The sequence below is a fragment of the Crocodylus siamensis genome, chromosome 10 (assembly GCF_052110815.1).
Source record: "Crocodylus siamensis isolate JL-2025a chromosome 10, ASM5211081v1, whole genome shotgun sequence".
NCBI lineage: Eukaryota > Metazoa > Chordata > Crocodylia > Crocodylidae > Crocodylus > Crocodylus siamensis.
Window position 1 is genome coordinate 44,119,860 of NC_143404.1, and position 15,866 is coordinate 44,135,725.

At 43.0% G+C, this 15,866-nt stretch overlaps 1 protein-coding gene across 2 annotated transcripts in view; it reads left to right on the forward strand.

Moving 5' to 3' along the window:
* The first annotated feature begins 2,958 nt into the window (after positions 1–2,958).
* Positions 2,959–15,866, forward strand: part of MYH7B (myosin heavy chain 7B) — a 63,243-nt gene continuing 50,335 nt past the window's right edge. Inside the window, exons 1-8 of one of the 2 annotated variants that reach the window (XM_090064829.1) lie at positions 2,959–3,071; positions 3,868–4,030; positions 4,861–4,964; positions 9,004–9,147; positions 10,052–10,208; positions 11,631–11,658; positions 13,336–13,432; positions 14,251–14,274. In XM_090064829.1, coding sequence (XP_089920955.1) covers positions 2,973–3,071; positions 3,868–4,030; positions 4,861–4,964; positions 9,004–9,147; positions 10,052–10,208; positions 11,631–11,658; positions 13,336–13,432; positions 14,251–14,274 — 816 coding nt within the window. In that variant the 5' untranslated portion in view covers positions 2,959–2,972. The remainder of the gene's footprint in view (positions 3,072–3,867; positions 4,031–4,860; positions 4,965–9,003; positions 9,148–10,051; positions 10,209–11,630; positions 11,659–13,335; positions 13,433–14,250; positions 14,275–15,866) is intronic. The other variant, XM_090064830.1, reaches the window with a different exon arrangement.

Here is a 15,866-nt window from a genome sequence, read left to right on the forward strand (position 1 = left end):
GCTTGAGAGGGTGCAGAGGAGAGCCACACACATGATCAGAGGTCAGGTAAACAGACCTTATGATGAGAGGCTGAGAGCAATGGGGCTATTTAGTCTGGAAAAGTGCAGGCTCAGGGGTGATCTGGTGGCCAGATCATAAGTTTATCAGGGGTGCTCATCAGGATTTGGGGGAACTTCTGTTCACCAGAGCCTCCCAAGGGATGACAAGATCTTCCACTGTGACCAATTCAGGCTGGACATAAGAAAGAACTTCTTCACTGTCCGAGCCCTCGAGGTTTGGAATAGACTGCCGCCGGAAGTGGTTCAAGCACCCACTTTGAATGCCTTCAAGACACATTTGGATGCTTATCTTGCTGGGATCCTATGATCCTTGCTGACTTCCTGCCCCTGGGGAAGGGGGCTGGATTCGATGATTCTCCAGGGTCGCTTCCAGCCCAAATGTCTGTGAAATCTATGAAATCTTCAGCAGACTCACAGCACAGCACAAAGGAGGCCATTACCATTGTACCCATTTTACAGAAGGGGAAATTGAGGCACAGAGAAACAAGCTGACTTGCCAAGGCCATTCAGCAGGGCAGTGACATAGCGAGAAATTGATTGAACCCAGATTTCCTGAGCCTTTGTAGAGATCACCATGTAAAGGGGAACATTGCCTAAGCTTGATTCTGCAACCCTTCTTCATGCAGAACAGTGCGTACCTAGGGGGAGTCACTGTTCTGTGGGCTGACCAGTATGAGTCCTACAATGCAGCATGTGCCAATGCATTTTTTTTTACTATAGAGGCATAGCCAGAGGGAGTGCAATACAAAACTCAGCATCCACAAGATACACCTTGCTTGGGAAAGTTATGTGCATCAGTCTTGCTGTACATGTCCTCACAGATATCATGTAGTTCGGAAGTTGTCTGATTGTGTAATTAGCATATTTCTGGCTTTGGAGTCCACTGCACAAAATAATGGACAAAATAGCTTTGTATCAGTCACAATGTGGTTGATGTTATTTTGCTGATACCCAGGGTCATAATAAAGTGGGGCTGGAAGGGACCTCATGAGATCATCTAGTCCAACCCCTTGCTCAAGGCAGGATCATCCCTGACTAAACCATCCCAGCTTACTGTCTGTCCAACCTGGCCTTGAAAATTTCCAGGAAATTGAAATTCCATAACTTCACTAGGTACTCTGTTCGAGTGCCTAACCATTCTCATAGAAAGCTTTTTCTAATCTCCATCCTAAATTTCTTCTGTTGAAGCTTGAGGCCACTTCTCCTTCTTCTGTCCTCTACAGCCACAGAGAAAAGTCTATCTCCTTGTCCTGTGTAATGACCCTTCAGGTATTTGTAGACCATTATCAAATCTCTCCTCAGTCTTTGCTTCTCCAGACTATACAGTCCTAATTCTTTCAGTCTTTCCTCCATAAATCACGCTTCCCAGGCCCCTAATCATCTTAAGATGCTCTGTGCTGAGCTCTTTTTAATCCTTCTTGAAGTGTAGGGCCCAAAACTGGACACAGTACTTCAGAAGAGGCCTTACCAGTGCTGGATAGAACAACTTCTGAAGTTCCAGAGGACATGTTGCCCTGAGCCTTTGCTGGGAAGGGCAGCATATACAATAAATAAACAAACAAATAATGACTACTACCAGAGTGGTATATGGTAAGCATTGTCCTTTGATGAGGCCATGCCTATGGTCAAAGAGCAGTGTCAAATGGGCTCCCACAGGTGTGATAGCTGGGCAGACTGATGGAGCTAATATATCACTGGCCTTCTCATCCACCCAGACACATATGACTTGGAAAACTTCTGCTTCTACTGTTCAGTAAACAACAAAAGCAAAGGTAATAAAAAACACAGGCTTTAAATGATAAATATTTTCCCAGCTGCTGGCACCACCACACAACTATAAGTCCTATAAGTGACAGTGAGTCTCCCCAGCTTCCAAACTGTCACAGCATGGAGTGCTTATGTCTCATTTTCTATTTCAAGTATCAGAAATTCAAATCAGCCCAGGTGGCCCATATGTCAGGGGAGGTTAGACCTGGACTACTGAATCGCAGGGCCTCATACCACATGGGAATCAGGCCTGGATTCTGGATCCCAAGACACCACAGCTCAGGAAAGTCCAAGCCTTGGGAACAGGTCCAGACCTATCTCTAGCATTTTCTTTGAAAACTTTTTTTGTATGCTGCTTCCATAGCTGAAATGTTCCATGTTTGTGTTGCCTAAATAAAGTGGCTTGCTGCTGTTTTATCATTCGTACCCCTCAAGCCATGATTCACTGACCTCACTGAATTTAGGGGAAAGCTAAATAGATGCACACCTGAATTCCACAGCTGGCCCCTATCTCACTGAACTGCTGAGCCAGTTCCAGGTCCCTAGTTTCACAGCCATGACAGTGTAACGATCAGTCAGAATGGGGGTCAAGGGAGAATTGGGTCCTTTTTCAAAAGAATTTTTGCAGTTTGCTTCAACTGTAATAAGAAAAACAGATTCTAGTGTCTGTAGCATTTGATGTCACCCTCCCTAACTGCAACCTGCGGGGAAGGAGCCAAGATGAAATCAGCGGGACTTTGGCCCAATAGGAAAGACAGAGCAAAAGGAAAGGAAGATGCCCAAGATGAGCATGGCTTTGACAGCAGTGTGGCAGCATTTGTCTCCTCTGGGCAGCAATTTGGCTGTGAATAACAGACACAGAGGGTTGCAGAAAAGCGGAAGATTCAAACAAAGGGCAAGAATCAGAGTAGCTCTTATATCTCTGCTTGCCACTGCTCCCCTCCAGATGGGGAAGGCACACACTGACTCTGAGAGTCGTGCTGCTTCCCAAACTGGATCTTCTCTCACTGCCTTTGTACTTGCCTGACAATACAAGAATAAAAATAACCAGCCTGCATTTGCAGAGAGATAAAAGCGAAGTTTGCCTTTTGTGTCTCACTGGGCAATAGGGCAGCAGCACCAATGGAGCTGTGTAGACATGACACATGGGAATTTCTGACATATCTCTTCCCACTCTGACCTTGACAGACACAATAAAAAGGGGCTTCACTGCACACACACAGCCACTCAGTCCTAAAACCAAGGTTGGTAATAAAGAGCATGTGTGCTGTGTGCATGCCTATTCCAGATTACTAACCCATTTCACTGCCAGCAAAGTACAAGTTACCTAAGGAAAGGGGCTGACATACTAACTCTAATGTGGTGCCGGGGAGGGTGATTCTGGCCAGCATGACTGAGATGTAGAAATGGACAGAAAAACTGCATATTTAATAAAATCTGTACAATCTGCAAAGTTACTAACTAGTAGTACTTGTTGAAGCATTAGATGCTGTTCAGTTGCATGGTATTGTTTTGTATAGACAAAATGAAGTAATATCATAATAATATCACTTGTCCAAACAGCTATTGCAGCACCCACCGAGAAGACACCAGTGATTTTTTGTGGGTTTACACTTCAGCTCTTATTGTGACTGTTTTCCAGTGCTAACTCTGGAGCAGGAGAATCTTATCTTCTCACTGGGTTTACAAAAGTAACATATATGTTGACAGTGCTAAGAACTAGGAACTGTTTTAGCAGCATTTATCATTAAAATGGAGTTTACTGTGGACTCTTTTGCTGGTGAAAGAAAATATAAATGTGCAAAGGACAGACATCAATAGCATCAGGACTAAATTCCACTTTAAATCTCAATATAGTCAAGATATGCATTGCAGCTAGTAATTACACTAGAAAACCTGAATTTGTATTTCATTGTCAATATATTTACTTATAGCCTCTTAAGTTAATGGCATGTTGAAAACTGTCTCATCTCTAGGCAGGCAGGAAGCAGGTATTTTCTCTCTGAATTGATCCCTTGTTTCTGTTTCCCTCTGTTTCAGTGCTTTGGAGGCTTTGGTTTCTCCTCTTTCTGCTGCTGCCAAACTTTCTTCTTTCCACCAGGCAAGATGTCTATGTTAGATATGACCGAGTTTGGGGAGGCTGCTGAATACCTCCGAAAAAGCTACACAGAGCAACTGAAGCTTCAAACTATCCCATTTGATGGTAAGATCAGAACCAGTTTGGAGCATGACAAAAGCTGGTAATGAGGCAGCTCACAGCCAGGTCTTCCTTTGTAAAGCGTTCCCATCTTCCTTCCCTTTCCTCATAGGGTTTTATAGCATCATTTGGTCTCCATTTTCCCCATGATAACAGGAACAGGAGAATCACTGTACCTGCAACTCTGTTCTTCTGCTCACTTGTAAGAAGTTAGAGGACCAGAAGAACTCAGCACTAGGGAGAGACAACAGCTGCTTTTGGTGTTTTCTTTGGTTTGTGATGTGACTGCTCATCAGCACACAGATGGTATGCAGAAGGCCTGAGTGACATAGCAACAATAAAGGGGCTCTATGGGCAATACTGGCTAAGTGAAACGTTCTATAGTCCATTTCACTTTGTAGATGGACAGAAATCACTGTAGAGACTTTCTTGTTATCCTCTTATCATACTGGAGCCAGGTATTCTATTACCAGTATCAGAGAGCTAAGGTATCTAGGCATAAGCCTGTTTTTGTCTACTTGGTTCTTCTATAGATACTATAGGACTAAGGGAGGGAAATGCAAAGAACAAGAATAGTGCTTTCCATAAGTCGCACTTTTCAAGAAGCATGTCAAAAAGCTGACTTAAATTAATATTAAAAATAATCAGGACAAATTAAGCAGATCAGGAATGAAAAAGACAAGGAAGTCTCAGATGAAATTATAAAAAGCACAGGAAGGAAAACAGAGTTGTCTCTCAAAATTACCAGACTGTGTTCTTGCTTTCTGAAAGCTATTGATAATTGCAGACGATTTCATTAGTTTCATTCTTCCTTTCCTTTCCTTTCCAACCTTAAGGAAAGAAGCGAGCGTGGATCCCAGATGAGAAGGAAGCCTACCTTGAAATTGAAATCAAAGAATCCTCTGGTGGCAAAGTCACCGTGGAAACCAAAGATAAGCAAGTAAGCAAAGCAGTTTTAATTTTTCAAGTGGATGGCTGGAGGAATGGGGGGAAAAAGGAAAGGAAAGGAATGTATGTGTGAGGGGATGCATGTTTGAACTGACTGTATCTGAAACTAGACAAGTTCTAATTCACAGCATTCAAATGATCAACATTCAACCCTTCAGCTTAGTATTGAACGTGCCTTTTGTTACACAGAAGTGTATTATATGACAAAGGACAAATACTTTCCAAACATGCCAGTGTTTTAATATACTGCCATCAAATGCTCCATTTAAAAAAAAATCCACCATAAAAGACAGATTGCAAGAATGAGAGTAGGACTTCCCTGAGCCAAGACATCAGCTGGTATCCTAACAGCTGTAACAATAGTCAACAGGAGAAGACTGGTCATTCTTTGAAAACAGCCTGTTGCTACATAGAACTGAATTATTCAACAAATCTTGCAAGAGAAAATCATTTGCAGTTGGAGATAAGGGCTCAAATTTTACTTTGCTTATTCTGAAGCGCTATCAGCATATCAGAAAGAGCATTTTTCCTATTTTATGTATAGGTATTGCTACACCAGTCACTGCCATAGTATCTTCAAGCTACTGTTTTGGTAGATTGGTTTTGGTACATATGATTAAAGATCTATTCTTTTCCTAGATCTTTTCTTTTCCTATAAAGCAATTGTTATACACACAAGGCCTAGTTTTGAACTTTGTTTGCACCCCTATCAGTCCACCAGACCTCACCTCATTTACCCCAATGTCAATGGGAAATCAGTGGTGTTACACCAGTATAGGGTTGCTCTCAGATGAGATTTATGGACATAAGTGAAGTTACTCCCAATTGAATGGTGCCAGGGGTCAGAATCTGCTTCTATGAATTTACATTGTCAAAATAATATGCAGTAAAAATAATAATGTATAAGCTGGATTCTACTCCATGACACCAGTTATATAAGATACCAGAGGATTTCTTTACTTGCATTTTTACTGTAATGATCACTGCACCAAGCAATAACTTGTATCTCTCTAAAGCTGGAGCTGATTGAAAATAGATTTTATGTCCCATGGAAGTTTTAAGTATTTGAAAATAGTTCCTACAGAACTGGGACAAAAAGCCACATTTTTCCCCCACAAAACAAAATTCCAATTCCAACAAAATGTTTTCTTTCAAGCATTATGGAAATTTCATTTTAATTCCTGGAATTTTTATGTAACATAAGCTACATTTTGAAACAAAAACACTGATGCTTAGTGTTCTGAAAATACCAATGTGGAACTGTGGGACATTTTTTTCTTTACACATTTTAATTTTTTTTCTAAATAGAACTGGTCAAAATTGATTTGATTGTGTAAAATATTTTGGTTATGTCAGCTAAACTCTTTCAGTGCAGGTTTCCCCAAACAGCTTTGTCTAAATCATATCTATACTCTGATTCCAAGTGCCTCAGTTTAGACAAAAACAGATCTCCCTGGTACACTTACTATTAGCTAATAAAAATCTCTCTAAAAGCTTTGCCTCAGCTCTTATTAACAGGGGCATTTGCTGAATTCAGCCTCTTGCAGTCAGGCACAGATGTGTAATGTGAGAGTTTTCCAGTGCTTGGACCGAAAGGATTAAATACATCCAGTTACAAGTGATGGACTATACACTTCAGCTGTCTGTCCAAATACCTATAAACCTCCATGATTAAAAGGTTGTACCATATTAGGTTGTTCAATTGGAGGTTGGGTTAGATGATCTCTTGGAGTCCCTTCTGACCCTAATTTTCTATGATTTTATATTATTTTAAGCTATGTATATCAGAATAGGCCCGCAACCATATCACCTAAATAAAAGCGTAAGGCAAATAGTAGCAGGAACACTCACAGCACCAAGAGCTTCAGAACAATTGTCACCAGTGGTGGGAAAAGTCTGGTAGAGCTGCCAGACTGTGTCCAGAAGCAATGCACTGCTCTTCCCTATTGTGAGCTGATACCATGGCTAAACCTTCCTAGAAAAGCAAGATGAGTCCCTATCACTGAGAAGGTGAAGGTGGGAGAGTTTGTTAGGAGGTGGTGGGATCTGGCTAGATGCTTCTCGCTGGGCTGTTATGTCTGACAACTGTAAGAAGGTCTGGCAGAACGGAGACATTAAAGGAAGTGGGGCTTCCACCTGGGATAGGGACAGTTAGGAGCACTTCTTATGGATCCACAGGCATAAACACTCTTAGAAGATTCTCTGGCTCCCTGAAGGTGTGAAAAGTTTTGGAGGGAGTGGCCTTTGGGGGAGCCATTGATAAGTAGCTGTATGGGATGGGAGAAGGAATGTGGTCCCTCATGGAGGGAGGTAGGTGTGACTGAGAAGAGGCTGACCCTAAGGGATTTTCACAGGAATTTGGGTGGTAGTTGGACCATAGGGTAAAGTTTTTATCAGTTGTGTTTTATCATACTCTATTGTCTAAGCATATGATCACTTTTTTTTTTTTTTTACACAATTTGATCTTCCTTGTAATAAGCCCTTTTCTGTTTCTGTTACTTAACCAATGTGCCTGTGGTAAATTGTGATTTCTAGGCAAATTAATAACCTGGGCATACTCATTTGGAATACTGGGGAACCAAGAAGCTTACACAAACCCAGGGAGCACCCCCACTACCCCAGGGTTTTGTCTGGGAGAGTGGCATGGTTGAAGAGCTGGCAATGACTGATAAGGGATGGATACTAAGGGAGTATAAAATCCTAATCATTGCTTCAGTCATCCTCTTTACTTAGTACCCAGCCTCCATCCTCCACTCCAATACCCATTGATCTTTCATAGCAGGAACAGTGCATGATGCATCTCATGGCTCTCCCCAACATTTGCTCTGTTGAAAAGACATGGCTATGGCTTTTCAGGGCCATGTCAGGTTAAGTGAGGGAGGGGGTCATGGCATCTGTGAGTATTTGGTGGGGAGCCCTGATCTGAAAAGCATCTCTGCAAAATGCTAGAATATGGCTAAACCTCCAGGGGCTCTGAGTGCTTCTGTGTCATGTTGGGGAGAGCACAAGAACAATTATAGTGGATACAATTTGGACTGAGAATTTGAACAGTATCTGGCTAAGCCAGGCCCTTTCCTTGTTGCCCATCATTCCCCCCAAGAAAGACAAAATTCTAGCCTCAGTGATGACATCAGCTTCCTATGGGCCTGACAGGTGGCACAGATTAGGGTTTAGCAAGCAACCCAACAGATGCTGGATCTAAAGGATGCCTGGGTCCCTTTCTTGGAGTGATGCTGGCTCAGCAGGCTCAGAGGAGCTGAAAGCAACAACAGTTCATTTATGGCATTTAAGCTGAGAGCTGCACCTCTTCCAGAAGGAGCGTGTGTGGATAAAGAGGGAGCCACAGTTTCAGAATTAATTTCCCGAGCAGTGCTGCAATATTACACAGGACTGGAGGCAGAAAATAAATGGGAAAGAGAGGCTCTGCCACTGACAGACCCAATGCTGAGGAGAGGTCTGGGGAACTGCAGTTCAATCTATGCTCTCCCTTAGACACTGAAGTATTTCCCTTACGGGCTGTGGTTCTGAAACCAAGGTCTGATGGTCAGTGCTCCACAGATGATCCATAGACTGCACTGCACCTCATGTGCTGTAATAATGTTTTCAATTTAAAATTTGACAGTGCATCGTGGGTTGTGAGAAATCGTAAATGTTCACAGTGTTCTTTTGGTCCAGAAGTGTGGGGACTACTGTGCTAGAGTAAAAAAGGAGAACTGACCATCTGAGAGTCACAAGAATGCAAAGATCTGGCTAAGACTGTGTCAGATGATTCAGCTGCCATTTACACTGGAATAAATCAAAGTGCTTCCATAAACAGGATTATTTTGACACAAATGAGATTAGAATCAAGTACTTTGTGCAAAAGAACAGGGGCTAAGAGAAGATAGATGGGAATGAGTAGCAAGATGCCATAGCAGTGCTTATGATGACTGAGAGACCTGGTCCAGGCTTGAAGGAATGAGCAACTTTGCAGTGTATGTGAAATGCCTCTTCTTGAACCTCTCTCACTTCTGCCTTGTTTCCTCCTCCAGACTCGTGTTGTCAAGGAGGATGACATCCAGCAGATGAATCCTCCTAAGTTTGATATGATAGAAGACATGGCTATGCTGACTCATCTAAATGAGGCCTCTGTGCTGTACAACTTAAAGCGCCGCTATTCCCACTGGATGATCTATGTGAGTCAGCCTGGCTTCCTACCCAGGGGCAGAGATAGGGATAAGCTTTGTACCAGCACAGTGAAGAGTTCCAAAGTCTGGTTTAAATATCAAAACTCTGAAACAATACATCTCTCTTGTCAATATGGGCAGCCCTTATTATCCCAGCTACCTAGCCATGCCAGGCAGGGGCAAGCTTCAAGAATACTAAACCCGTTGCTTAGGAACTTTTTCCGTTCAGTGTTTCTTACAACAACAGGAATAGTGTTCCTGTTCCTTACAACAACATGTGAGTTACATTCTCCCAGATATTTGTACTTTGTAAGTGGCAGATTTATCATGGAGTGATTAGATTCACTTGGAAAATATAATCAAGAGAAATAGGACTCTAGGCCAGTCTTGCGATGCTAGGAAAAGAGACCCACTTACCTTGGAGTCTGTAAAACTAAACAGAATGCCAGGATGTTTTCAAAAAGGCTGAAAGGACTTCTAGATACCCTAAAGCCAACCTCCTGGAACACCACTAATAAGGCTACCAGTCTCAGGGAGATGTCATAGTTGAAAAAGGCATTTTAAAAGAGCTGTTATTGTTAAGGTCAGCTATCCAGGTAGAGGGGAGGTTAGTGAATGAAAAATCAGCTGCCCAGGGGATAGCAGTAGAATGTCACCATCCAGGTAAGCAGGTTGGTATCATAGGTACATTCATGCCACTAAGGCCAGTTGCATCCCTGGTATCTGAAAGACCACCAGTGAAGCCTGGAGTAGGCAGGTCTCCTTGTTTCCAGTGTGCAAGTGTCCCATGCTCAGCACTGTTTGCTGATGAAGATCACTTTCTGAGTGAAACGCAGGGACTTTGCACAGTCTTTCTTCTATGTGGAGGCAGGTGTGTTATTCTTTCATTCACACACCTTCCTTCTGTCCTCAGACCTATTCAGGATTATTCTGTGTCACTATAAACCCATATAAGTGGCTTCCAGTATACACTCCCCCTGTGGTAGCAGTCTACAAGGGAAAGCGGAGGTCTGAGGTCCCACCCCACATCTACTCCATTGCGGACAATGCCTACAATGACATGTTGCGCAGTAAGTCTTGTCAGCTTTCCTCAAATCTCTGCCTTCTCTCCACTGAGATAGGTGCCCATCTTTGCACTGTGAGGAAGGGAAACCTGGTGATACACTAATATCCATTCACAAGAAAAATCTAAGACATAACAGATATGGGTAGGGTCGCCAACTCTGAATCTGCTCCAAGAGGTTTCATCACATGATGTAATGACATTAATTACAGTGCATAGACTTTATGTAAGGAAGGCAAATGCACATTACCATTACATTTCAAAAACCTTACCTGGATTGCTGTATAAATCAGATTCAACATTTAATATTTAATTTAATGAATGCCCTGTCATTTATCTCCTGGGTGACTCTCAGCAGTCTCCTGGAGATTTATGTCTAATTCCTGGAGACTCTGGGGCAATCTTGGAAGGTTGGCAACCCTAGATACAGGGGTAGACCAAACCCAAGCCCAGAACAAAGGCAGCCACCTGGATCTGGATCAGAACCTTGTGGTTTTGGACCAGTACTAGGTACGCAACTTGTTGATCTTTCTGGATCATGATGAGACATCACCAGGACCTTTGATGCATATGCGTAGGCAAGAGTATGGAGGATTGGAGGCTGCCCGGACCTTGCTTCCCCCATTTAGACCATTGAGACAGCATCCAAAGGCTGAACTGGGTCTGAATGGTTGGTGCCTTGATGCTGTAGTTATGTGTGCATCCAGTCATTGAACCAGGTCTCCCATGTGGCAGACAAGGATTTTATCACTGAACCATAACAGTGGGTTGGACCAACACAAATGCATTTATTAAAAATAATAAAAATTACCGAGCACATTTCATCCAGAATAAGCAGAACCTGAGTGGGCTTTAGAAACTGTCCCTCCATATATAACTTTACTTCATCCTGATGTCTGACTGCCTCCCAGCTACATCTTGAACCAGGTTTCCAGTGACATTGCAGAACAGCCTTTTAATAGGGGAAGTAACCAGTAAACTATGTGACTGAAACCCTAAGCAGGAAAGGACAAAAAGGATTTCAGTGGTACTAGCTTGTTTTTCTAGGCGGTCTGTGGAGGGAGCACACCAAACTGGGTCTGAGCTCTTGCCATCAGTGCCCAATCTAAAGAAAGAGCCACAGGTTCATCAGATTAAAAAAGAACCCCCCTAGAAATGTAAAGACAATAGGCTCTATCCCAACATGGGTGCCACTCCCACACAGCTTCTACATGCAGTCTGGCAGCACAGGAACTACACTGGAGTTCTTTCTGATAGGGAAAGCTTCACAGCACTAAGCCAGATGCACAGGGTCCAGCCAGGGAATTTCTGTGAATGAAGGGAAGATGCCTCGACATGTATGTGATAGGCTGTGGGGAATTTTCAGGGCTCTTTCCTGTTACATCCATCCTAGCACATTCCAGTCTAACATCTACTCCATCTCTTCCAGATCGTGAGAACCAGTCAATGCTCATCACGTAAGTAATCCATGCTGCTTTCTCTGCCTTTGCTGCCAGTGTCTTTAGCTTAAATGTCTGAGGCCCAATTCTCCTCCCCAGTCCCTCCGCCCCCACCAAAATGAGTTGTACAAGTAATTATTAGGGTTACTAACAGCCCTTTATGCTCCCATATCTCCTTCTAGCCTCCAAGGGGGGCCAGGATTTATCCAGGGACAAGCATCCTCCCCCACAAAAAAGTGACACCTCATCCCTTAAGTCCTAAATTGCATTGGGTGCTTTCCAGCTGTCAAAGCCACCCATCTCCTCATAAGGTCCCTTTCAGATCCAACCACTTGCTAGCACCCCAGAATACATCTCTTTCATGCACCCATCATAGCTGCCAGAAGCTGCCCAGATAGAGACTTCTCATGCAATTCTTGTTCAACCCTACTGGTAGGCTCCACCCTGCCACCAGGAAGCAAAGTATTTCCACAGCATAGATGCTGGGGGCTAAGCTGCAGCTGGGAAAGTAAAGGCATTGTCCTCTGGGACTCACACACATGTTCCTTAATGTTTCAGTCTGGAAATGTAAGGATATGGACAAGGCTGGGGGGGACAATGTGGAAGGCAAAAAGCGGAGGCGAGTGGATGATAAGGCAGAAGGCCAAGATCAGGTGCATGATTGGGGAGGAGGCAGGCCAGGTTAATTTTAAGTGACACATAGATAAGGGCTATATAAAGTGCTCTGAAGGACCGTACCCTGCTGCCAGGAGCCACTGACATTTTTAGCCTCAGCCATAGCCTAATTAGGTAATGAAAGGGCTAAGACAGAGATGCTTGGCTCTTGTCCTGTAGTTGCTCCATTCCCTCTCTGGTCCCCCACAGCCCTGCTCTTTGTGATCTGGGATTACAATAGGAGAGCAGCTAACTATAGGAATGAAATCACTGCAAGACCTTCTAGAGAGCCAGTGCCAGAGGACTGTGCAAAGGGCAGTGTGAATAGCCTATGTGTTACAGAAATTCAGCCCCTGGCACTCACCTGGCCTCTAGGGCCCTATAATCCTGAGTCACTGTACTAAATGGAATGGGCTTACTCTGGATAGAAACCCCTCTCCCCACTCCAATGCACTATGCAAGTAGGTGAAAATGTCTGAGAGTGTGCAGAAAGAGAACGGTTCCTCAGTGACCCTCAGAACTGCTGGGCCCGCAGACATGTACCTCATGACAAAATTGACAGAGGCCAGGAACAGTCTGCATTGGCTCTAGGGATGGTCAGTCCTTCTGCACCAGGCCTCAGGAAGCAAATGCCTTTGTGTGCATGGAGGGTTTGCCCAGGTATCCCAGCCCTTTGATAGCTGCCCCCAATGGAGCTGCCCCAGTGACAACCCTTAATGTAGAATGGCAGAGTCCAGGTACACATCAGATCAAGTTACTTCATTGCAAATTCCAGCAGTTCTGCTTTCCTGTGTTGCTGTTGATGGTGCTATTGCCTTGGCTGGTAACCCCTTTGCAGACAAAGCCACTGACTCCTGTTCAGTCCACCATAAAATCAGCAGAGACCAGGGTTGCGACAGTGCCCTGAAGTTTTGTTTCTCTTATGTGACATTGCTAGCGGGTATCTGGGCCATTCTCTTGTTTTCCCTTGTAAAGTCTCTCTGTAAAGTGTTGCTTGTTTCTGCCTCATTTTCTTTATCTGTGTATTTCTGTTACCCTAAGCGGAGAATCTGGTGCTGGTAAGACTGTAAACACCAAGAGGGTCATTCAGTACTTTGCAATTGTCGCAGCCTTGGGCGACACACCGGGCAAGAAAACAGTAAGGCCCTTGTTTGACAGAAACTTCTGCTGTTTCTTTTTTCCTTCTTCTTCTTTTGTTTTTTCTTTCTTTTTCCTTTTAAATTTTTCTTTTATCCTTTTGGGATTTGGAGGCATGCGTGGATCAGGATCTGCCAGGACTTTGCTTTTCCTTTGCCTTTTGAACAAGCAAGGTTTGAAACAACTGCTCATAGAGAAATGGAATTTTAAGTGACAGCACCAAATGGCTCAGGTGTGCAGAGGTAGTTGGAGGTGCCTGCCCTGTTTCTCTTCACTCCAACAGATTTTCTTTTTCAGAAGTGAAAAGGGAACTGACCTTATGGCCATTTCCATCCCTGCCTCTTTTAAGCCTTGCTTTCTGCTTTTCTTTTTTCTTTTTCTTTTTTTTGCTCTTTTCTTAATTTTGATACTTTTCCATCTTGCATTTTTTTTCTTGCTCTTGTTTTGATTCTTTCTTGTATTTCTTTGGTGTTGACTACCTTTACTGTTCCTTATTTCTTGTGGATGCTTGAAGCTCCAGCCTGCTTTTCCTTCACAGAAGCAAACTGGTTGCTTTGGGCATTAGCCAACAAGTTTTCAGCATTGTTTTCCTTTCCTCTTCTCTGGATTTGGATTTAACTGTTCTAGCTTTTTGGTGTTTTTCTTCTTTTTCTTGACCTAATCTCTTTAACATCTTTTTGTTGTAATTTTTAAATTTTAATCCTTCAACCTTTTGGATATTTCTAGTAACAAAATTTTAACACCCTCTGATGATGCTTTCTTGTGATTCTGACCTGTCTTATCTTGAATTCTAAAGGCAGTTATCTTTTCTTTCTCTAGCAAGGTCCTGCCACTAAAACTGGGGTAAGTTTACAAGAAATAGGGTCCCTGTCCTCAAGTCTGAGAACCGAATTCTAAAGCAGCACCTTAATTCCTACCTATGTTAGAGAGTTGTTTGGCTTGGTTCTGATATCACATATGACAAGGCAAGTCAGGAAAAACCCTGTTACCTTCAGTAGTGTCTTCATTATGAAACTGGTGAGACCAAAATTAGCAGTAAATCCCTCTATACACTACCGAATTTTGTTTTTGTGAAATATCTAGATGGTTTGTAGCTAGAAAATGATGTTATAGGAGCTGAGATGATCCTAGAACTGGTAAATCCATTGTACTGATAAGTAATTGTTTCTGTATGTAGTGTAGGGGACGGAGTTCGGAGAGGCAGTAGAGGTGCTGAATAAACAGATCAATTTACAATTGCAGGAAGTCACATAAAGGATCCAAAGTGTCATCTTTGTACAGGATCCCATTACTGCTCCAAGGACTCAGATCCATACTAAACCAATATACTGTGTTTTGGCAATCCTCCCTCCACAGCACAGTGCTATGTGGTAAAACACTCGGCATTAGATAAAAAGCCATGCAATGAAAGGGTTGTGATTCCCTCAAGTACTTCTGGAAGTGGTGTCAGTAAGGCGGAATGAATCTATTTGGGGAAAAAGTGCAAGCAACCCCAAACATGAGAGAAAACCAGCTTCTCCGCCTCATCCAGGCTCCTCTCCCTCATATAATTTCAGTGGGGTATAAGATGCAGAGTATCTGCAAGCCCAGGGACATGGCTAGTAAGTGGTGAATGTGGCTGTAAAATGCCCAGCATGTTGTGTGAAGGGAGAATATTAGGAAGGGATCAGAAGCTGAATCTTGGGCATGTCTATGAAGTATAGTGAGTAGATTATACAAATTTTATGTCTAGAATAGCAGGGGGCATGGGAGCCATGCAGCAGTATGTATGAAAGACAGAAGCTCGGGTCACTGTGACAGGATTTTGGATGAAAAGGAGGCCAAAATCCATGGGTATAGTCACAGCTGTTCGATATAACTTGTTTCCCTACTTCCTGTCCTTTAAGGTTTGTAAGTTCCACAGTCTAGTTTCCTCTTTCGTAGAGCATTCTATTAAGACTTATTTCACTGTTAAGTTATTTATATATATTTAAAACTTTGATTTTACTTCCTAATTAGCAAATAATTTGCCTGCAATTCTTCTTTGTTTACTGTACATTATTGTTGGCTTGGAGAGCTGGGATTGCTAGGTGCCATTAAAAAAAAATCACAATTATCTCCCTCCTCCTGTGCCTCTTCCACCAACTGCCATGATCTTTTTGAAGCTACGTTCACCAGGTGTAAAACCAGGTTCTTTTAGTATCACAACTCCCACTACTCAGGTGTTGGAGGGAGAGGAAGGCTGTAACTAAAAGCTTGCTAGAGATTGCAATCTTTAGGAATATCAGTGGCAGATTTCCCCTTCCTGTCATCTGTTTCCACTGTGTAACTCCCTTTCTAGCTAACAGGACTAGGGAATTTCACATAAAGATAAGAGGTAAGGGGTGGAGAATGCCACAGAATTCATGGCCTTCAGTTCTCATTGTTCTCTACATTAAGTACAAATAAGACATGCT